The sequence below is a fragment of the Hemiscyllium ocellatum genome, chromosome 9 (assembly GCF_020745735.1).
Source record: "Hemiscyllium ocellatum isolate sHemOce1 chromosome 9, sHemOce1.pat.X.cur, whole genome shotgun sequence".
NCBI lineage: Eukaryota > Metazoa > Chordata > Chondrichthyes > Orectolobiformes > Hemiscylliidae > Hemiscyllium > Hemiscyllium ocellatum.
Genome location: NC_083409.1, coordinates 72,641,476 through 72,664,979, shown reverse-complemented (window position 1 = coordinate 72,664,979; position 23,504 = coordinate 72,641,476). Strand labels below are relative to the sequence as shown.

The window sequence follows — 23,504 nt, the reverse complement described above, 5'->3', positions numbered from 1 at the left end:
TGAATTAGTGATGCTGGAAAAGCACAGCAGTTCAGGCAGCATCTGAGGAGTCTTTTCCAGCATCCTGAAATATATAGTCAGTTGTATAACATAACTTGTATTTCTTTTTTATTGATGACTGATTTCTAAACTGGCTGATCTACATTGTTAGTGCGTTCCAGCTGTAATTCTGTCCTCATTAAGGTACTGTTGTTTCACTGGTAATAGCCTGTGTATTATTCTTTCCTTTTACTTTGGGAAAAAGACTATGCTGATACTGTGGCAGGACTTAGCCCTTGCACTCGGGGTTCTCTTTGCTTTTTGCATGTGTTTTCACTTTTTTGGACTGAGCCCTTGTGAGAAAATAGATCTTCCCAGATGACTTGTTCCTGTTGTAGGCCTGGCCCTTTGTGGGTGACTAGGCCTTTGTAAAGGCTGAACACCTGTGTGAGTGCTTGGTGAGCATTCTCTGCATCCTGGAGTTTGGGGGTGGACCCTGCCATCAGGAGTGGACCAAACCCCTATGAATTAACTGCACCTTTTAAAATGTACTGTGTTCCCGTGAGTGGGCCTGGTCCTTTGTGGATGGACCAGGCCCCTGTGGAGACTGCATGTGTGGTGTCGACTCTGCCTTCGGGAGTGGACCAAACCCCTGTGAGTTGACTGCACTCTCACAATGTACTATGTTCCTGTGAGTGGGCCTGGTTCTCTGTGGAGGACTGGGCCTCTATAGGGACCGAACAGCTGTGTATGTGCTTCAGGATGCGCATTTGCTGCTGATTGGAGTGACTCTGCCTTGGTTCTGGAAACTGTAATGTGAGGATTTTGTGAGTTATGTTAATATATGTGTGTTTTATAATTAATTGTGTTTGAGTGCAGGCCAGAGCAGGCTAATCAGTATGTGGAGCAACCGGGCGCTGGAGGATCAATGATTGGCCTGGGGGAAAGTGGGCTGTTAGTACTGGCTGGGGCTGGGGATTGGCAGCTGACAGCGTGCCCATAGGAAAGCTGGTCAGGGGAGGGACACCCAGTACATAGGCTGGCTGGGGGCCAGAGGGTTGAAGACTGGCCTGGAGGTAAGTGGGCTGGGAGGAGCCTGTCAGTACGCAGGGTGGGTAGGCCAGGCAACTGATAGTATCCTTGCAGGAAAGCTGGTATAGGGCCGGCTGGTCTGTGCATGGGGAAGCTGAGCCAGGCAGCCAATGGCAGCCCATAAGAAGGCGGACCAGGGAGGACCAGTCAGTATACAGTGAGGCTAGGAGTTGGACAGCCAATGGCGGGTCTGTACGAACGTTGGCCAGGAGAGAGGGTCAGTCAGTATGCAGGGTGGCTGGGTCCTGGAAGGCCAACAGCCCCATTTTAGGAAAGCAGGTCGGGGTGGTTTGGTTAGTATGCGGGGTGACCTGGATCCAGTGGTCAAGGACCGTCCCAGAGGAAAGTGGGCTGGGGAGGGTCAGTCAGTATACAGGGCGGCTGGAGACCAGAAGGCCAATGGCTAGTTTGTAGGAAAGCCGCCCGGATTAGTCCGGTCAGTACGCAGAGCAACTGAGCTAGGTGGTCGATGATCAGTCTGGAGGAAAGCGGACCTGGGGAGGGTCAGTCAGTACGCAGGGCGGCTGGAGACCGGAAGGATGATGATTGTCCTGCAGGAAGGCCAGTCAATGACGGTCCGATTAGTATGTGGTGTGGACAGGTGTCAGGTGTCTTTTTCATTGTTATATTGGGTCTGTGTTTGATACACTATTTCTCATTTGGTTGCACTGTCTTGTCTGTGTTTGTGATGAATGGAAGTGGGATTTGAGGTTAGTTCTCATCTCCCTGAAAACTGGTTGAGCGGTGGGGTTTGGGGTTTAGCTTTGCTGCCCTTTCCCCTGTATATAGTGGTTTGTTTGTGAACTGATGGGGTGTCACGGTGGCTCAATGGTTAGGACTGCTGCCTCAGTGTCAGGGACCTGGGTTCAATTGTAGCCTCTTCAATTCTAGAAAATGGAAGTGAAAATAGATATGTTCAGAACTATTATAGGGATGTGCTAACTTTCTTTCCTTTGTTGGTCAGAGTATTGAGTACAGGGATTTGGAGGTCATGTTGCAGCTGTCCAGGACATTGGTTAGGCCACTGTTGGAATATTGCGTGCAAGTCTAGTCTCCTTCCTATTGGAAAGATGTTGTGAAACTTGAAAGGGTTCAAAAAAGATTTACAAAGATGTTGCCAGGGTTGGAGGATTTGGGTTGTTGGGAGGGGTTGAATAGGCTAAGGCTTTTTTGCCTGGAGCGTCGGAGGCTGAGGGGTGACCATATAGAGGTTTATAAAATCATGAGGGGCATGGATAGAATAAATAGACAAAATCTTTTCCCTGGGGTCAGGGAGTCCAGAACTAGAAGGCATAGGTTTAGGATGAGAGAGAGAAAAGATATAAAAGAGACCTGAAGGGGCAACTTTTTCACCCTGAAGGTGGTACATGTATGGAATGAGCTGCCAGAGGATGTGATGGAGGCTGGTACAATTGCAACATTTAAGAGGCATCTGGATGTGTATATGAATAGGAAGGGTTTGGAGGGTTATGAGCCAGGTGCTGGCAGGTGGGGTTAGATTCGGTTGGGATAGCTGGTCGAGTTGGACCAAAGGGTCTGTTTCCGTGCTGTACATCTCTATGACTCTATGCTGCTTTCTGTTTATTGTTAACTGTATTTTGTACTGTTCAATAAAATAAAAAAAACAGGAGCGTCAGAGGTTCTGCCCAATCTGAGAATGTTGGGCCAGTGTCAAGTACTATATACACGTAAATAAAGAGTGATTTAGTGATGGGAACCTGGCCTCTGTGGAGTTATTTCAGAGACAAATGATTGCCAGAACAGTAATATACTTCACTTGCTGTTGAATGACTGGTGTGGGTTTAAGAAGGGTTGTGGGACGCGGATAGACTTGTGTTTTCATGCAATCGCACACCGAGATAAATTTGGAGAGAAAATTTATTCCTCCTCGAATTCCAGTGCCAGGTTTTGTTTGTGGTCCTAAAGTTCACGAACTTTTTTTCAGTGCATGATGGGCTGAAGTGTAGGAAACAGCATGGCGGGTCATTTCACACTCACTCAGGTAAAAGCCGGACCTTCTCATTTAAAACTCCGAGGCTGTTCGTTTCAAACCATTTGCATTAGAGAGTAAAAAGAAAATGAGTGGGGGCCGAAGAATTAGGGCTTCCGGGATTTGGAGGAATGGAATTGTTGTTCTGTAGAGGTCGTATTGGAGTGGGGCCTGCGAGGCACCAGGATAAAGGGAGCAGTTTGTGGGCGTAGTTTGTGGGAAAGTGCGATTTCGGTCAGGGGTTGGGGTTTTGCTGGGCCTCTTTTTATTTGAGGGTAAAGTCAAGTGGCCAGGAGACCACTGGATTGGGGTAGACGAGGCGGTCACTTTCTTGTCATTGGGAGGGCGGAACTATACAGCATTTAAACTGCACCCGGAACATAGACTGATGTAACTTGTAAACAAATGTCTCCAACGGTATATCTTAATGCTTTTATCTCGCTCAAACATGTCTTATAGTGAGCAGAATGCTTGAATAATCTTCACAAAATAGAATGGTTGGAGAACATGAGGCCATTTGGCCTATTGTGTATGTGCCAGCTCTCTGCAAGAGCAATACAATTAGCTACATTGCTTTTGCTCTTACCGTGGGCTTGCAAATTTTTAAACTGCATTTAGTTATTCAAGATCTTGTTGAAAGCTGTGACTGAATCTGTTCCCATTCATCGTCTTTAGGAGACATGTAACAATTAGGTACTTTATAACTTGCAGGTTAGCCCAGGGCTATCCCTGAGGCACTATGACCCCAGAGGTGTTATATTACAGGCCCATCAGTATGTTGACATGCCCTGGGGTGCATTAATCAGGTGTAGACAGTCTAAAGCATAGTTAATGGTGAGCAAGTTGTTTTAAAAACATCTTAAGATAGAATCCTGCCCTAATGTCCATTAACTAGGTGTAGGCGATGGATTATTAGTACTGTACCCAGGTCTTTGTGTGTCTGGTTCAGGAGGATCAAAAGCACTGGAGTTATATCCTGTAGGTCAATGTAGAGGTTCCAGCCTTTTAGATTAGATTAGATTACTTACAGTGTGGAAACAGGCCCTTCGGCCCAACAAGTCCACACCGACCCGCCGAAGCGAAACCCACCCATACCCCTACATTTACCCCTTACCTAGCTCTACGGGCAATTTAGTATGGCCAATTCACCTGACCCGCACATCTTTGGACTGTGGGAGGAAACCGGAGCACCCGGAGGAAACCCACGCAGACACGGGGAGAACGTGCAAACTCCACACAGTCAGTCGCCTGAGCCGGAAAATGAACCCGGGTCTCAGGCGCTGTGAGGCAGCAGTGCTAACCACTGTGCCGCCCACAAATTATTTGGATTTAGTCTATATTGTTTGGAGGGAACTACAGACGGGCAAGTCCATGTTTCTATATTCTATGGCACGATGGCTCAGTGGTTAGCACTGCTGCCTCACAGCACCAGGGTCCTTGGTTTGATTCCTGCCTATCTGTGTGGAGTTTGCACTTTCTCTCAGTGTTTGCGTGGGTTTCCTCCGGGTGCTCCAGTTTCTTCCCATAATCCAAAAATGTGCAGGTTAGGTGAATGGCCATGCTAAATTGCCCACAGTGTTAGGTGTGTTAGTCAGGGGTAAATGTAGAGGAATGGTTTTGGGTGGGTTTATCTTTGGAGGGACGGTGTGGACTGGTTGGGCCGAAGGACCTGCTTCCACACTGTAACGAATCTAATCTAATCTACTCAAACTCTGCAGCCAAAAAACAAATGAAAACTTCCTCCTTTTGCTTCATTTGTGGCATTTGCAGTCAATGTTTGTCTTTCCAGAACTGGCTTGTTCCACCATCAAAAGAAATGCTGCTGATGATGTCATTTGCCCTCACCAGAGTTCTGAGCCTGTATACCTATCATCTTTTTGCAGATGGAAAGATGTAAATCTGGCATTAATTGCATGACAGATCCCTAACACTTGTTGTGTCAACATTATCTTTCCTCATACTGCCTTTGGTTCTTTGCAATCCAAATTAAATTGGTGTCCTCTGGTTCTCAATCCATCTGCCAATGGAACATGTTCTCCTGATCTGCTCAAATTTTCATGGTTTTGAGTACTGCTCTTAGATCTCTTTAAGAAGAGCAGAACAAGTGAATCCCAAGAATTTATTTTTGTCACTGAAGTCTCTCATCTCAGAAACCATTCATGTGATTTTTTTCTTGTACCCTGTTTGGTGCCTTCACATTCTTCTTAAAATGTGTGCTCAGAACTGGACATTACTCCAGTTGAGATTAAACCAGTGTTTTCTAAAGGATCTTCTATGCCTTTACAATTGCTTCCTCAACTTGCCTTGCAACCTTTTGTGCAAACCTCCAGGCTTCTTTTGCGCAAACCTCCAGGCTTCTTTTGCTCTTCCACTCCCTTTAGAATTAAATCCTGTATTTTATATTGCTGCTTTTTTCCTCCTAAAATGTAATGCTTCACATTTCTTGATATAACACTTAACAGATTAAATTTAATGTACAGAAATGTGATGTGTTTGTCTATTTCACTAGCTTCACCATATCCTTTAAATATACTATCCTCACTTTTGTAATGTGCTTTTGAAATTGTGCCCCAAACATATCTAGTTTAGTGAATGTATATCAAGAAAACAGTAGTCCTAAAACAAACATATATTACTTTTGTTTTCATCTGCATGTTTAAAACAGTTGTAACCTTGATGCGTCTTAGTATACTGATTCTGGGAGGCCAAAACAGCTCCTGAATCCTTCATGTAGAACAAAGAAGTTTTGGGTGGTGAGCTTATATTGTTGAAAATTACATCAGAGTATTTTGTGAAAATTAACATTTATGCACTTTGGTTGATCAAACTGAAGCTATAACAATCAGTGTTATGTTTGCTGTGTACATCTTTTGTTTTTTTTCTTCTTTTGCCTGTATCTTCTGTTACTGTCATTATAAGTGCCACTTATATTTTTGCCTTTTGAGTCTATTTGATGCATATGCAAATGTTTCATTATGTTAGAATATGCTGTGATCCTTGTGTCTTCTGCTAGACAGGGTATCATTGTTTTCAGACTACCCTGGTTCTTTTAGCTGCAGCTGTAGTAATTAAATATTGCATTATGCTAACTAAATACACCTGAGGCAATTTGATTAGAAAATATCTATCCACTTCGAATCCCTAAAGGTCTTGTGTTCTCTTGTGTGAGAAAGCACAGATTGAAGTCCCACTTATTTCAGAAGTCTGTAATAGCATTTCTGAATGATTGATTTGAAAATATCTACCCACTTACAATGATAAGGGCTCATGTGGTGCAGTGATCGTGTTCCTACCTCATGAGTAGGATGCTCCACTGACTGACTCTGTCTACAAGTTGTGTGCTTTTTGAACAAAATAGAATATATCTGCGAATGCAGATTCACCCTATAGGTTTATATGTGTATATGCATGCGCTTGACAAACAGTATATATGAGCGTGTTGTTCAAAAAGCACACAATTTGGTGACACAGTCACTGTTGCATTTTATAAATCCCTGGTTTGGAAATAAAACCAATCTGATGCCAGGTTAAAATACAGACAGATTCTAAACAAGCTGAAAATGTGTTGCTGGAAAAGCGCAGCAGGTCAGGCAGCATCCAAGGAGCAGCAGAATCGACATTTCGGGCATGAGCCCTTCATCAGGCCTAACACGTAAAATGCATTGTTTGACCTGAAATGTCACTACTTGTATACACTTGTAATCAAATTGTCTCTGGTTATCTCTGGGCAGTGACTTGAAAGAAAATCTGGGATTTGCATTTTAATCAATCAAAACCTGCATATTTTTACTAATTCATTAAAGTTTTAACGTGAGAGAGTCAGCCATTTCAGGTTTATTCAAGACATTTGCATCATTGTATGATCCTTTGATTTTCTACTTAGAAATTCTGTGTCTGATGCTCCTCTCTCGTGACATTTGATGAAGAAACAATGCTCTGAAAGTTAGTGTTTTCAAATAAACCTGTTGGGACTATACCCTAGTGTCGTGTGATTTTTGATCTTGTCCAACCCAGCCTAACACCGGTACCTCCACATTATATACTGAACCACAGAGATATTTTCTTTGCTCTTTGTGGTAGTTCAGCAGGATCTTTTACGTCCACCAAAGAGTATGGACAAGTCATTGGTTTGAATTGTCATCTGCAACACATGTGTCTCACATTGCAGTACCCACACAGCACTGATTTTGCCTAGATTGCTAAACCCACAACCGGCTGACTTAGGTGAGAGAGTGTCCGACTTTGAGGCAGCTGTGAAAAGATGTGATGCGAAAAATCAGCTAGTTGTATTCCATTACATGGGAACATAGGAATAGGCCATTCAGCTGTATGAGCCAGTTCCATCTTTCTAATCATCGTGATACAGCACAGAAACAGACCCTTCCGTACAACCAGTTTATGACGAATATAATCCAAAATTAAACTAGTCCTTCCTGTCTGCTCCTAGCCCATATCCCTCCAAACCTTTTGTTTTCAGGTACCTATCCAAATGTCTTTAAAATGTTGTAATTGTACCCACAACCACCACTTACAGTGTAAAAAAAAATTGCTCCTTTTTTTTAATAAATTCTTTTCCTCCTACTTTAAAAATATGCCTCTTTGTCTTGAAATCCCATATCTCTGGGAAAAGACAACTACCATTAATTCTATCTGTACCTCTAATTATTTTATTAACTTCTATTTTGTCACCTCTCAACCTCCTAAACTTCAGTGAAAGAAGTCCCAGACCAACCAGCCTTTCTTTTTAATTCAAACCTTCCATACCTGACAACATCCTGTTAAATCTTTTCTGAACCCTCTCCAGTTTAATAATATCCTTCCTATAACTGGACTACCAGAACTGGACACAGTACTCCAGAAAAAGCCTCACCAATGTCCTGTACAACCTCAACATGACTTCCCAACTCCTGTACTCAAAAGACTGAGCAATGAAGGCTCTCCCTCCCTCCCTCATACTGGTTTAAATAAATTGTTGCTCCAGAAAGCCCAATTAAATCTCTACATATACACAGATCAAAACTCACATGCCATTTGCTCAAAATCAAACTCTAGAATAAAATGATTTTCAAATATATATATCTCACAGCTAGCATCACAATAGATCCTCGGAAGATAATGGTGTGAAAGTAGAAAAATACGGTTTGTCTTACCTTTACAAGATATGGCCATCATTGACTGGGCCAGCATATATTGGCCAACTCTAGTTCCCCTTGAGAAGGTACTTGTGAGCTGCCTTCTTCAACTGTTGCAGTCAATTTACTGTAAATAGATTTTCCTTGCCATTATGCAGAGAGTTCCAGGCTTTTTAATCCAGCAACACAAACAATGACCATATATTTCCAAGTCTGGGTGCTGAATGGTTTGGTGGGAAAATTGCGGGTGATGATATTCCAATCTATCTGCTGTCTTTCTAGATGGTAGTTTGGAAGGTACTGACTAAGGATCTTTGGTGAATTACAACAGTGCATCTTGTAGATGGCGCACACTGCTGCTCAGGAGTATTGGTGGTGGAGAGAGTGAATATTTCTAGATATGATTCCAATCAAGCGGGCCACTTTGTCCTGGATAGTGTCAAGCTTCTTGACTGTTAGTGGAGCTACAAGATTCCTAGCCTCTGGTATGTTGCAGAGATTTTCTTATTAGGGCTAGTTAATTAATTATGTGACAAAGAATTGTTCTTTTAAGCTGGGCAGTGGATGGAGACATTGGAGGAGAGTGATGCTGTTAACACTGTCAAAGTCTGCAGACAAGTCAAGAAGGATGATGATGATAGATAGTATACTCAGGCTTTGTTTATAGTATTGTCACAGCTTTGGAAACCTGATTAGAGAGGTCATAAGTTCAAATGTATTTAGGAAAGGGCATGGATATGGTAGGTATATGAATCTGGAATGAAAATACTTTCAAAGACCTTGGAGAGGACTAAGAGGTTGTAGACAGGTCTGTAGTTCTGACGGAGTTCAAAGGCAGGTTTTTGAGAGCTGTGTTGATGCCAGATTTGTTGGGAATGGGGAAAATATGAGAAAAGAAGTAATTTTTGACAATATTTGTGAAAGTGGATATTTCAATGCTGTTGTAACTCTGATTCTAATCAGAATGTGTATATGGTATAAGCAGGCAGGGAAAGAATTAATTTGAGTTTTGTTGAACAAGAGGTACAGCTGAGCATGACCCAGATCAGATAAGAATTTAAAGTTAACAATGGGGTGCTGGAGGCATTCAGTATGTAACATCAGTTAACAAGGGGAAAAGTATCCATTGTATGAATTCACTTAACAAGGTTAAGAATATTCATTGTATAACTGCAAATGGCTTAATCTTTTCTATTAACATTCACTGATTGTAACGGTCACCCAATTAATATGTATGTTGTCTTATCTGGATGCTCCTCCATGTAACATGACTATATAGTTCATTGAGAAACTGCTGTTGCAAAGAAGACCGTAAACTCATGTCTCTGTGCACACGGGTGATCGTTCTTTCTCCCTCTAGGGCCCAGAATAAAGATGAAGGAGGCAAAACTACTCTGTGTCTCTGAATGTTTTGTTTTGACTGAGGGGGAAGATGGGATGACAATATGAAAGAAGTTGAATGTCAGCAACTTAACAGATATAAGTTTGAGAGAGCGAGAAGTGAATTTTGTGCACAAAATGAGCTGTGAGAGGATGAGATGGGAAATGTGAAAATAGCTAGAGAAAGATGCATTTGTTGGGAACATTAAATACATTCACGTAAATACACATTGGTATGATTAACTAAGGTTGACTCCATGTTAGTTATTCTTCAAGTCTTGTGAAGCTAGTCTATTCATCTCGGTTATATACCTTATTGTGGCGAGTTCCATGTTCTCATGACTTCCTGAGTAAAGTTTCTAGAATTGCATATTGGAATATGTATGTATTATCTCTCCTAATATATGTTTTCTCCCAAAGTAGGTTGCTCATGCTCTGCATTGGATCAGGCAGTTAATTGAGCCTGAGTTGTCTTATTTGTTCTGAGGATGTTGGTGGTCCTGGTAATGCCACATTTAGTGCCCATTCCTTGTTGCCTGAGAAAATGGACATGAGGTGCTTAATCCTGTGGTTCTTGTATTTTCACGGTAGATAGTTAGGGAATTCTAGCATTTTAATTCAGCTTTGATAAAGGAACAGGAGTTATGTTTATGTCAGAGGTTGCTGGTAGCACTCAGAGGCTCAGACAGCATCTTTAAAGAGAGAGAGAGAGAAATACAGAGTCAACATTTCAAGTCAATGACCTTTCAGCAGAAAGTATCTGCATATTATACTTCTGTATCTTCAAACCAGATTGGTGTGAGGGAAATTTGGAGATAGTGGCAGCTCTTTGAACTTGTTGTTTTTCTCCTTGGTGGTAGATGTCTGAGGGCTGGTAGATATTAAAGTAGCCTTGTTGGATTGTTGCAGTATTTTCTATAGGTAGTACACAGGTGAGGGAATGGATGCTGATTTCATGATAGATTTTGTCATCATAGTTGGATTGACCAGTGTAAATTAATCATTGCAGTCTAGTAGAAGAAAACATGCTTATACAATGAGAAGTGATTCCAGTCAGGACTTAATAGTAAAGGGAAGGAACATTTTGAATAGAGAGGGACATGTCTCACACATCTCATGTTGTATTCTCAGTAAGTAATATGATGCTAGAGTATCGCTTGTGACTGCAATTCAAAGCCCAGTAATTGCCCCAAGATGTGCTGCATCTGATGAATTCATGCCAAAATTTCAAACTCCAGCTCCAAAGTGAATGATGGCAGATGTTTCAGTATGTGTGCATATGAAGTACTTTTCTCATACTTTCCACTAAAATTTGTTTGTGTGGCTAAAATGGCTAAAATGTTTCTGCCTGTCAATTTTTAAAATCCTGGACGACACTGCTGAAGGAATTACAGCAATTGTAGATCTTTCAAATGTACATCCCTACTCGTTTCACATTTTTCATTTCTGTCATAGTGCATATTTCATATGTCTTTTTAAGAAATGAAGTTGAGGGGTGGTGATGGTGTAATGGTATTCCTGCTGGACGAGTAATCCAGAGACCCAAGTCATGTTCTGGGGACTTCAGTTTGAATCTAAAATTAGGAGAGCTGGTTCACAAACAGTCAGTCAAGCAGCAGGTTGACATAGCCATACTCACAGGGTCATACCATACACACCATCCAAGACAACACCATCACCATCCTTTGGTATGGTCTGTCCCACTGGCAACATCGTGACAAAATATTGGAAGGGTGTTGCTCTGGGAGTCCTTAACATTAACTCTGAATCCCACAAAGTCTCATGGCATCAGGTCAAATGATGGCAAGGAAGTCTCCTGCTAATTACCATGTACCACTTCCTCTTGGCTATTGATTTGATACTTTTCCATGTTGAATTCCAGAATCCCTGAGGGTCCCAAGGGCACTGAGTGCACTCTGGTTAGGTAACTTCAAAGTCAACCACCAAGAGTAATATGACTGCACCATTATTAACTGAGCTGGTTGAATCCTAAAGGTCACAGCTGGTAGATTAGATGTGCAGCAGGTGCTGAGGGAGCTAACAAGAGGTGAAAACATACTTGACCTCATCCCCTCACCAATTCCCCCTGTCTCAGATGCCTCTGTCTGTGACAGTATCTGTAAGAGGGACACCACACTGTCCTTGTGGAGTTTAAGTCCCATCTTGGCATTGAGGATACCCAATTAATGTGAAAATTGCCCAGGTGTATCCAGAATACAAAAAACAGGACAAATCCAACTTGACCAAATACTGCCCACTTTGTCTCCTACCATCAGTAAAATTATGTGACCTATCATCAACGGCTATCATCTAGCACTTAATTAGCAATAATCCTCTCCATGAAGCTCAGTTTGTGTTCTGCGACGGCCATTCGGCCACTGATCTCTTTACAGCCTTGGTTTGAATCTGGATAAAAGAGGTGAGGTGACGATGACAGTGACTGCCCTTAACATCACAGCCACGTATGACCAAGTGTGGCATCAAGGAACCTGAGCAAAACTAGACTCAAAAGGGACTGAAGTGGGGAAAGCTGTCTGCTGGTTGGAATATCTGGCACAAAGGAAGGCAGTTATGGTTGTTCGAGGTGGATCATTTTATAACGGAAGGAGTTCCTTGGGATAGTGTCCTAGACCCAACCATCTTCAGCTGCTTCATCAATGACGTTCCCTCCATCATAATGTCAGAAGTGAGGAATGCACACTGTTCAACACTATTTGTGACTCCTCAGAAACTTAAACAGTCCATGTCTGAATGCAGCAAAACCTGGACATTAGCCATACTTGGCTTGATGAGTGGCAAGTAACATTCGTGCCATAAAAGTGCCAGGCAATGACTATTGGCCTTTTTTAAAAAAACAATCTAACCACGTCTCCTTGGGATTCCTATCGTTGAATGTCCCATCATCAACATCCTAGCAGTTACCGCTGACCAGAAACAGAACTTACCTCATCATGTAAATACAGCCGATACATGTAGAGATCTGAGGCTATGAAGCCCACAACAATTAACTCACCTTGTGACTTCCCATTGCCTGTCCATTATTTACAAGACCCAACTGAGTGCAGCTTCAACAATTACTCAAGAACTTGACACCATTCAGGACAAAGTAGCCCACGTGATTGGCACCGGATCCATAAGCATTCGTCCCTCTTCTACTGACAGTCAGGTGTAGTGATGTGTCCACCTTCAAGATGCATTACAGAAATTCACTAAGGCTGCTTCAAAACATGTGACCAGGACAATCTAGAAGAAGTAGGGCAGCAGATAGATGGGAGCACCACCATCTGTAAAGACGTCATCATCCAGAACTGGAAATGCATTGCAGTTCCTTCAGTGTCATTGAGTCACAATGCTGGAGCTCCCTCCTCAACAACATGGTGGGGTGTACCCGCACCAAATGGGCCACAGTGTTTCAAGAAGGTAGCTCACTATCACCTTCTCAACAGCAACTATGGATTAGAATTAAAAGCTGACCAGCCAGTGATGCTCATGTCCCATGAAAGAATAAAAAAAACTTAATAGCTGCAGTCTACTTCTTCTGTCAGTTGAAAATTTAATGATTAACTTGCATTGGCAGGAAATTCTTACTTTACTAACCATTTCTGTTGCATCATTCAAATCAGGGGATAACTTAATTTTACATAAAAACACATCTTTGAAAGATTAGGATTTGACTGTTAACTGATTGTGAATTTTTCAGAAGAAGTTCAATTCCACTCATTGTGCTATTGTATAAACTGTTGAAACTACTAGGAATTATCCTGTCAGCATGTGTAATCCTGTACGAAATTACTCTGGTGTGTTTTCACTATGTTAAACTTTGAAGCACCGCAGTGTTTCCCGAAAAGTGGTGAGGAATTTCCCATTTTTAAAGGAATTGAGGGAAGATATTTACTCTTTTATTTAAAGAGTGAAAATTGAATTGACTACAGGTGATCTCTGATTGAGACCCTTTTCTATGAATTGGTCTGGAGCTGCAGTATTTGTCACTATTATGTCAGATTGTATTCAGTGAATCAAGTACACACCTTACACTATATTTGAAGAAGGATAAGATGTTTGAACTAGAGATTGAATTTATCTTGGTTCAATTTGTGTTTGCACAATACGTAATTTTCCACACCACCTTTCCTGCTGCAGACAGACATGCTACAATCTTGAGACAACAAAAATAAAAATTTGCATTTATATTGCATGTTTGACAGCTACATAACATCATAAAGCACTTTGCAGCTAATGAAGTGCTCTAAAGTATAATTGCTGTTGTAATGTAACAATTGATATGGCATAGAGTCATATAGCATGGAAAGTCCCTTCAGTCTAACTTGTCTGACCAGGTTTCCCAAACTCCTCCCTACCTTTTATCTTAGCCTGCTTGGCTCTCTCTCTCTTATTCCTGATGAAGGGCTTATGCTCGAAACGTCGAATTCTCTATTCCTGAGATGCTGCCTGGCCTGCTGTGCTTTGACCAGCAACACATTTGCAGCTGTGATCTCCAGCATCTGCAGACCTCATTTTTTACTCGAAGATTTTAACCTACTGCGAATCCTCTTACAAGGATGCCTTCCTTGAAGAAGCTCTCTTCCTCCCTCTACAAGGATTTCAGTGAGTCCCTCTCTCACTGCACCCCCCAGGTCATCTCCTCTGCACAGAAACTCTTCCCACCTCCATCGCCCCTCCCCCTAGTCCCTCCTCCCTACCTTTTATCTTAGCCTGCTTGGCTCTCTCTCTCTTATTCCTGATGAAGGGCTTATGCTCGAAACGTCGAATTCTCTATTCCTGCGATGCTGCCTGGCCTGCTGTGCTTTGACCAGCAACACATTTGCAGCTGTGATCTCCAGCATCTGCAGACCTCATTTTTTACTCGAAGATTTTAACCTACTGCGAATCCTCTTACAAGGATGCCTTCCTTGAAGAAGCTCTCTTCCTCCCTCTACAAGGATTTCAGTGAGTCCCTCTCTCACTGCACCCCCCAGGTCATCTCCTCTGCACAGAAACTCTTCCCACCTCCATCGCCCCTCCCCCTAGTCCCTCCTCCCTACCTTTTATCTTAGCCTGCTTGGCTCTCTCTCTCTTATTCCTGATGAAGGGCTTATGCTCGAAACGTCGAATTCTCTATTCCTGAGATGCTGCCTGGCCTGCTGTGCTTTGACCAGCAACACATTTGCAGCAGGTTTCCCAAACTAAACTAGTTCCATTTGCCTGCACCTGCCCTATATCTGTCTCTCCTATTCATGAGCTGAAAATGTGTTGCTGGAAAAGCGCAGCAGGTCAGGCAGCATCCAAGGAACAGGAGATTCGACGTTTCGGGCATAAGCCCTTCTTCAGGAATGAAAGCTGCGCTTTTCCAGTAACACATTTTCAGCTCTGATCTCCAGCATCTGCAGACCTCACTTTCTCGTCTCCTATTCATGAACCTGTCCAAATGAATTTTAAATGTTGTAACTGTTTCTGCATCAACAACTTCATCTGGTAGTTCATTCCATATACAAACCCCCTGTGTGTGAATAAATTGCCCTTCTAGTACCTTTTAAATCTTTTTCCTCTCACCTTAAAATTATGCGCTTGGTTTTTGAACTCCCCATCTAGGGAAAAGACCTTTACTATTCACCTTATTTTTGCCCCTCATGATTTTATAAATCTCGATAAGGTCACACCTCGCTGCTCCAGGGAGAACAGTCTCGCCATGCAACATCTCTTTATAATTCCAACTGGCCAGCCCCAGAAACGTGGGCGGCACGGTGGCACAGTGGTTAGCACTGCTGCTTCACAGCGCCAGAGACCCGGGTTCAATTCCCGCCTCAGGCGACTGACTGTGTGGAGTTTGCACGTTCTCCCCGTGTCTGCGTGGGTTTCCTCCGGGTGCTCCGGTTTCCTCCCACAGTCCAAAGATGTGCGGGTCAGGTGAATTGGCCATGCTAAATTGCCCGTAGTGTTAGGTAAGGGGCAAATGTAGGGGTATGGGTGGGTTTCGCTTCGGCGGGTCGGTGTGGACTTGTTGGGCCGAAGGGCCTGTTTCCACACTGTAAGTAATCTAATCTAAAAAAACATTCTTGTAAATAGTTTCTGCACCCTTGCTAATTTAATAATGTTCTTCCTATAGCAGGGCGAATAGAACTGTACACAGTACTGCAAAAGTGGCCTCACCAACATTCTGTAAACCATACCATGATGTCCCAACTCCTATACTTAATGGTCAGAGCAATGAGGACAAGTATACCAAATGCCTTCTTAACCACCCTGTCTACCTGTGATACCACTTTCAAGGAACTGTGAACCTGTACCTCTCAGTATCTGTGTTCGACAACACTCCCAGTGCCCTCCCATTAACTGTGTCAGTCCTGCCCTTATTCATCAAAATGCACTACCTTGCATTTATCTAAATTGAACTCCATCTGCCACTCCTTGTCCCATTGGCCCAATTGATCAAGATCCATTTGTATTCTTACATAACCTTATTCACGGTCTACCATGCCATCAACTTTTGTGTCATCCACAAACTTACTCGCCATTACTTCGGATGCTATCATCCAAATTATTTATTTAAATTACAACGAATAGTGCACTCAGTAGTGATTCCTGTAGCACACCACTGGTTACAGGCCTCCAGTCTGAAAAACAACACTCTACCACCACCATCCTCTGTTTCTTCTTGTCAAGCCAATTTTTTTTATCTCGTTGGCAAACTCTCCCTGAATGCCATGTGATCTAACTTTATTAACCAGTTTACCGTGTGGACTCTTGTCTCAGGCCTTGGTAAAGTCCATTTAGATATCTACTACTCTGACCTCATCTGTCTTCTTGGTCAGATCCTCAACTACCAGATAATCGGTATTTCTGATGTTGACTGAGGGATAAATATTTGTTTAAGTAAACATAACTCCTTAGGCTGGCCCTACACCTGTGAAAAGTGTAAACAGTTGATCTATGAAAGCTCTGCTTGTCGAGTGTTGGCAAGCTGTTCAATCATGTTGTCACAGCTCAGATTGATGTTACACTATGTTTATATCTCTTGACCATGAGGAACTGCTGATGAAGAAGATGTAAGACTGTTATGAATGAGAATGTCCAGATTCACACATTCATTTGAGCTCAGTTAGCTATTCTCAGTCAAGATAGTGGTTGGTGTACAAAGACTATTTTCAATAACTCTGCGTTACGAAGGAGTACATTGACCAAGATAACCTGCTTCTGATCTTTAATAATCCCAAACTGAAACAGTGAGGATTTTGGGTAAGGATTGGATTGCACTTCACTGTGATGGTTGCTAGAGTTTCTTTAAGGTATATTGTTCGTATTACAGGGGTTGATAAAGAGTGAAGCTGGAAAAAGCACACCAGGTCAAGCAGCATTAGAGGAGGAGAAGAGTCAACGTTTCAGGTCGGAACCTTTCATCAAGACTGAAATGTTGACTTCCCTCCTCTGATGCTGCTTGACCTGGTGTGCTTTTTCCAGCTCCACTCTTTATCCACTCTGATCTCCAGCAGCTGCAGTTCTCACTATCTCCATATTGCAGGAGTTGACTCTAATCACTTAAAAAAAGGGAGAGGAAGGTACATGTGCTCATGCAACATGCCGGTTTCTTTAGTTGGCTTTTATTTTATAATGTGGTGGCTTGTGAACAATTCATTAAAATTTTGTTATCATGATGTGTCCTGTGCTTGATAGTTGTAGTGGAGATAAAAAGAGTTGTGACTAAGCTTCAAAACAAATCCATTGTATGTGGTGATGAGCTTTCAGAGATGCCAATCTAGCACAAGGATATTAAAGCTAAATACAAGAAGAAAAGGAACGTTGTCATAACATTTGTTTAAAATTGACATGTCCGACATTATATTTTATAACATAATTCTAGTGTATATTCAATGAAATGATTGAATGGGATAATTTTGTTGCAGAAGCTGATTGGGCCTTTCAAATCCTTAGTCCAAGGAGCCTATTCCTGAAAATATTGTCTTGCTGGATAATTTTTTTAGCCTGAAGTTCGGTGTTAGTTTATATTGGAAAATTTTCATTTCTGCCCTGAATGTCTGGTTTCAGCTCTTGCAAAACAATGTCAGAGAATTATTATAAGTAAGTTGATTAATTGCTTTAGCAATCAACCTAGTATCTATGTTTGTAAGTGGAGAATGGGAGTGGGGGGAGGAGTTTGATTTCTTTGCAGTTGACTTGGCTTCAAGATAAAATACCTGACAATTGAAGAATGGTTGTTAATTACATTTTTTTGGTAGTTTTAGTAATCTGAGATCGGTGTCAGACATGTTTGCAGTACTCACAAGATCCTGTTTATGATTTAGCAGCCATATTCATAGTACAGGTACAGGCAATGATAAAGTTGAAAAAAAAAGGTCAGGCTGCATAAAAAAACAGTGGTCAATGTTGCAGGTTGATGGGCTATTGTCATAACTGAAACTTTCACAGTATTTTGCTTTGAAAAACTGGAATCAAATTGATTTAGATTGAAACCAAGAACAACGTTGGTTAAAGTATGAAGAAATTATTAAGAGCGTGTAGAATGTTTTGCATTGTATGTAACATTTCTCCATAAATAATTGTTTCCTGATGGCTCTGAGTATTATGCATCATCTGCGCACAGCTCAAAAAGAGAAACCTTGTTGGTTGTGTCATAGAAATGAAGCAGGTGGACTTCGGTAACGTGTAAGATTCAGCGACAGTTTAAGCTATACACTAAGCTTTGGGTGTCATTGAGTTTAGCCTGAGCAAGTAACCAGAGAATAAGATGAATTGTGGCATGGATATATTGTTTTTGACTCATGTAGTGATATGGACATCCTGGAATGCCCACCTGGATATTAAGTTTATCTCTTGTGGGGCTTGAATCCAGAACCTTTTGACTCTGAATTGAAAGTCTAACCACTGAACTACCACTGACAGAATGCCCTAAATAGGTAAAACATATTTAATTCTTTTTTATTTGCTTCTGACATTGAAGAAATGATGATATGTTTCCTAGTCAGGATGGTGAGTGGACTAGAATGCAAGTGGTGGTGTTCCTGTGTATCTGCTGCCCTTTTCCTTCTCTATGGAACTGGTTGTAAGTTTGGAAAATGCTACCTAAGGAGCCTTGATGGATGTCTGCTCCACATCCAGTAGCAGATATGATACCACAAGGATCTGTTCTGGGACCACTGCTGTTTGTCATTTTTATAAGTGACCTGCAGATGGCATTCAGGTCGGTAGAGTTGTGGATAGTGTGGAAGGATGTTGCAGATTACACAGGGACATAGATAAGCTGCAGAGCTGGGCTGAGAGATGGCAAATGGAGTTTAATGCAGAAAAGTGTGAGGTGATTCACTTTGGAAGGACCAACAGGAATAAAGAGTACTGGGCTAATGGTAAGATTCTTGGTAGTGTAGATGAGCAGTGAGATCTCGGTGTCCATGTACATAGATCCCTGAAAATTGCCACCCAGGTCGATAGGGTTATTAAGAAGGCACCCGGTGTGTTAGCTTTTATTTGTACAGGGATTGAGTTTCAGAGCCATGAAGTCATGTTGCAGGTGTACATAACTCTGGTGCGGTCCCTCTTGGAGTATTGTGTACAGTTCTGGTCACCGCATTATAGGAAGGATGTGGAAGTTTTGGACAAGGTTCAGAGGAGATTTACTAGGATATTGGCTGCTATGGAGGGAAGGTCTTACAAGGAAAGGCTGAGGGATTTGAGGCAGTTTTCATCAGAGAGAAGAAGGTTGAGAAGTGACTTAATTGAGACATATAATCAGAAGATTAGATAGGGTGGACAGTGAGAGCTTTTTTCCTCAGATGTTGATGGCTAGCACTAGGGGACATAGCTTTAAGTTGAGGGATGATAGATATAGGACAGATGTCAGAGGTAGTTTCTTTACCCAGAGAGTAATAGGAGCGTGGAATGCACTACCTGCAACAGTAGTAGACCTGTCAACTTTAAGGGCATTTAAATGGTCATTGGATAAACATATGGATGAAAATGGAATAGTGTAGGTTAGATGAGTTTCAGATTGGTTTCACAGGTCAGTGCAACATTGAGGGCTGAAGGGCCTGTACTGCGTTGTAATGTTCCATGTTCCCACAAGAAAATAACCTGTTTTCATTTTCCATCTCTTGTCCTATTGCTGCTATTTGATGGTCCACATGATGAGTTCATAGAGATTAGAAGCGTAGCTTGATGCAGCCTGTATCTGAATTCCATTATGTTGACAAGTTGTTTGACAGCTTAAGTTTGAATAATGTGTTGCAGCAATACTAACAACTTGTAAGTTGTTAATGATGCCTTTATGATACCAGCATACACTGGTGTTAAGAACTAAGAAAGCAAACTGGTTGTGATCCATTCCAGAAAGCCAGTTGGTGAAAGATAGAACTGAAATTAATTCTTACGCACTTCTACATTTTAAGTGTTACACATTGCAATCATACACTTCATAATCCAATCATTAGTTCAATTTTGTGTCTGTCTGTAGCAGGTTCAAACAAGTGCCCTGTTAACACTGAATACATGAATACAATTACATATAATTAAGAAACAACTCCACTTTTTTTTGAAGTAGACCCTCTTTTTTTGTTTAATTTCGCTTTTTATTGCAATATAACAAGATCTGAGTTTGGTGCTTCCTTACTGCAGCTGTCTGCACTTAGTAGAAAAGGGATTAATTCTGCCCAAATTTGTGTGAAGCTAGCAAACTAGAGATGTTCACCTGATTATTTGGGCTGAGTGTAAAACGTATTTCTACAGCTAAAAAGCGTCACCCAGCTAGTTTTGTACTGACAATGAGGGCACATATGGGGCGGTATGGTGGCTCAGTGGTTAGCACTGCTGCTTCACAGCACCAGGGTCCCAGGTTCGATTCCAGCCTCGGGCGAATATCTGTGTAGAGTTTGCACATTCTCCCCGTGTCTAAGTGGGTTTCCTCCGGGTGCTCCGGTTTCCTCCCACAGTCCAAAGATGTGCAGGTCAGGTGAATTGTCTGTGCTAAATTGCCCATAGTGTTAGGTGCATTTAGTGAGGGAAATGGGTCTTGGTGGATTACTCTGAAGGGCTTTTTTCTACACTGTAGGGAACCTAAACCTAATCAAATATTCTCACAAGTATTATATTGGTGTGGTATTTTGTGAAGTATTTTTTCATAAACAACTTGTCGTTTTAACAAAGACCTTAATGAAGAATTTGTATATTTTACCTTTCACAATGTGAGGAGATCTGAAAACATAGTACAAATAGTGAAATGCAGTTGAAGTTACTGTTGTAGAGAAAGTGCTAGATAATTTGTGAATTGTATAATCAAATGACAACTAATTCCACTGTCAGACTGGAACTTCACTGAGAGATTATGTGCTGCAGAGGGGTTCGCAGGAGGGGACACATGAATTATGATCTTTTGACTTGGAAGTGCTACAATTGAGTCAAGGTTAATTCTTTGAGGAAAGTATTATTTGTCGCTTATTTTTTCTTTCCTTTGTCATTCTGCTGTAGGAGAAGAATAGAAATATCTTAACAATGAACGAGTTTAAAGTTTAAAGTATTTTCAGATAACACAATTTTGTCTTAATGATTTTTTTTGATTGCTTTCAAGTAGCCTACAAAAGATTTCAGACTTTAAACTTTATTTTCAAGTTTGTGATAAAGTGTGCAGAAATAACATTTGAGTTTTAAAGAAACAATCAAGATGCACCAAAGTTGAGTAAGAATGCTACACTAATGAAAGCCTAATATTCTCACTAAACTTTGTTACTGTCATTGAAACAAAGCTTGTTTTTATTTTGTAATCCTGCTAACCTTGTTATTATTTTCTTTGTCATGTCTCAGCTGCCTGGTCCCTATGCTCTGGGCTATTTCCTCCCTAGGTTTCTCCACCTCTGTTCCCTTTTTTAAGGTGCTTGTTAAATTATAGCTCGTTGAGCAGCTTTGGTCACCTATCCTAATGTTTAGGTGAAGGGATGACAGTCTAGTTTTATACTGGACAATCTAGTTTTTGGCTTGTTTGTCTACTGTCTGGTATTCCACTAAGTTTAGATAGAAAAAATATTTAAAGAGTAATGGATTAAAAATAATTTTGCAAAATACAGGAGACTGTGTGTAGCCAGGAATATACGATAGTTCGGTTTGTTGTTGTCAACAATATTTTCACTGGAAACTAAGCCATTACACATACAAGTAAAGTTGTTTCTAGTGCACCTTTTTTGTGAGGTTATGGATGAGAGACCTGTGATGATGGCATCTCTGGTGTTGTGATGCCTTCCCCTGACACACTGTGCAGCTGGTCTGGTGTCTGGTATTTTTGGTCTCTGGCAATTATTATTTCCAGTGTTACAATGTGGTAAAATTATGAATTTTGTTTGACAACAAAGTGCCCTTTGTACATTTTGCTGTGTTAAAGGAACTGTTTAAGTGCAATTTTCTTTGTAATGAGTTCAGTTGTTAAACTGTTTCCCTTCTGTCCTTCTGGATATGACTTTTTATTCATGGTATATAATAAAGCAATTGTTTGCAACTGGATTGTTAATTCATGTTCTATTGGAATGTGTGTTATGTTGAAATTAATTTTGTTGTGCCTGTTAGTGTGGGTGATTTAGAATGAGTCTTACTGTCACCATTTATATTGTTCAAGGAGCTCTTTAGGGAAATGTCTTTATTGTGGCCAGCTTTGTATATTTTATCCATGGTAGAAGGTCTGCCATAGGTCAGCAAGAAAGCAGCTTGTTGATGAATTCAGCTCTTGTCAAAACTGCTTTGTTAATGAAGCACCTCCTTCAAAGCTAATTAAAGCAGGCATGATTATCATCTAAATTTAAGCTTGTGAACATCACTCTCTCACATATCTGAGGCCTGACAAAAACCCATGCACCTCACTCACTGCTCAATAATGACATGTTCAATGCATTGACTTGGCGTCCAAATAGAACAATCTTCTTGAGCAAGATCCACTTTCTGATATTATTTGGATTAAGGAATGAGAAATACAAGAAGTCATCTTCCATCTTGGTCCTCCATATAGAGCAACTTTCCTGAATAAGATCCAGCAGCAGACATCCTTTGGATCAAGGAATGGGAACAAGGGATGTCACTAAAGAGTTTATTGTGGTAAACCCCATCTATTGACTAGCAGGCTTTGAGATGGCCCTTGTTAAACAGGTTTGGGCCAAATCAAGGTGTCTGCACAGTCAAATGCCACCAGTGGGTTTCAGTACAAACCCCATAGATACTTGTGGACAAACACAAATAATGCTGCACATTACCAAGGAGTAACCTGTCCACAAACTAAGTTGTGGAATAATCAACTTAAACTGAACAAATGAGGAGGTTGTCACTTGGCAGCAGGCATTTGCATTTATAAATAAATTAAAATCCATAACTACATCACGGTGTACAGTTTAATAGGTGTACTGTTGTTGCATCATGAGGATTACTTCAGCACCATCTTCTTCCCCTGCAACCTTTGTTACCAAAAAAAGAGTAGAAGTATTTTCCAAATTCGCTCCCAAGTCTTCCAAGTAACATTATTGTGACTTGGACATTTTCCATCATTTCATCATTAATGTTTGGTCATTTTTCTGGAAGTTCCTACCCTTTCAATCTTGTTATTAACCTGTAAACATATGCAAATATATAACTTATGAACAGGAATAGACCATTTAGTCCCTTGAGCTTGCTCCACCATTTGACAAAATCTGACTGATCTGTTTGTGGCCTCGCTTTCATTTTCCTGTCTACCTTCTATACCTTTTGACTGCCTTGTCAATTAAGAATCCATCCAGATTAACCTTACAAGAGTTCTCATTCTTCTTAACTCCATTGAATATAGATTCAACCTGTGCAACTTTTCTCAAAGGATAACAACCTCATCTCAGCAACTAATCAAGAGAACCTTCTTCGGACTGCTTTGAATATTCAATCTTAGGTATGAATACCAAATCTATACACAGTGCCCAAGGTGT

The 23,504-nt window shown here is 41.3% G+C and overlaps 1 protein-coding gene across 3 annotated transcripts in view; it reads left to right on the top strand.

Annotated features, from left to right (window-relative positions):
* Positions 1-3,021: 3,021 nt before the first annotated feature.
* Positions 3,022-23,504, top strand: part of eps15 (epidermal growth factor receptor pathway substrate 15) — a 185,971-nt gene continuing 165,488 nt past the window's right edge. For all 3 annotated transcript variants that reach the window (XM_060830449.1, XM_060830448.1, XM_060830450.1), the window contains exon 1: positions 3,022-3,073. In XM_060830449.1, the coding sequence (XP_060686432.1) occupies positions 3,047-3,073 (27 nt within the window). In that variant the 5' untranslated portion in view covers positions 3,022-3,046. The remainder of the gene's footprint in view (positions 3,074-23,504) is intronic.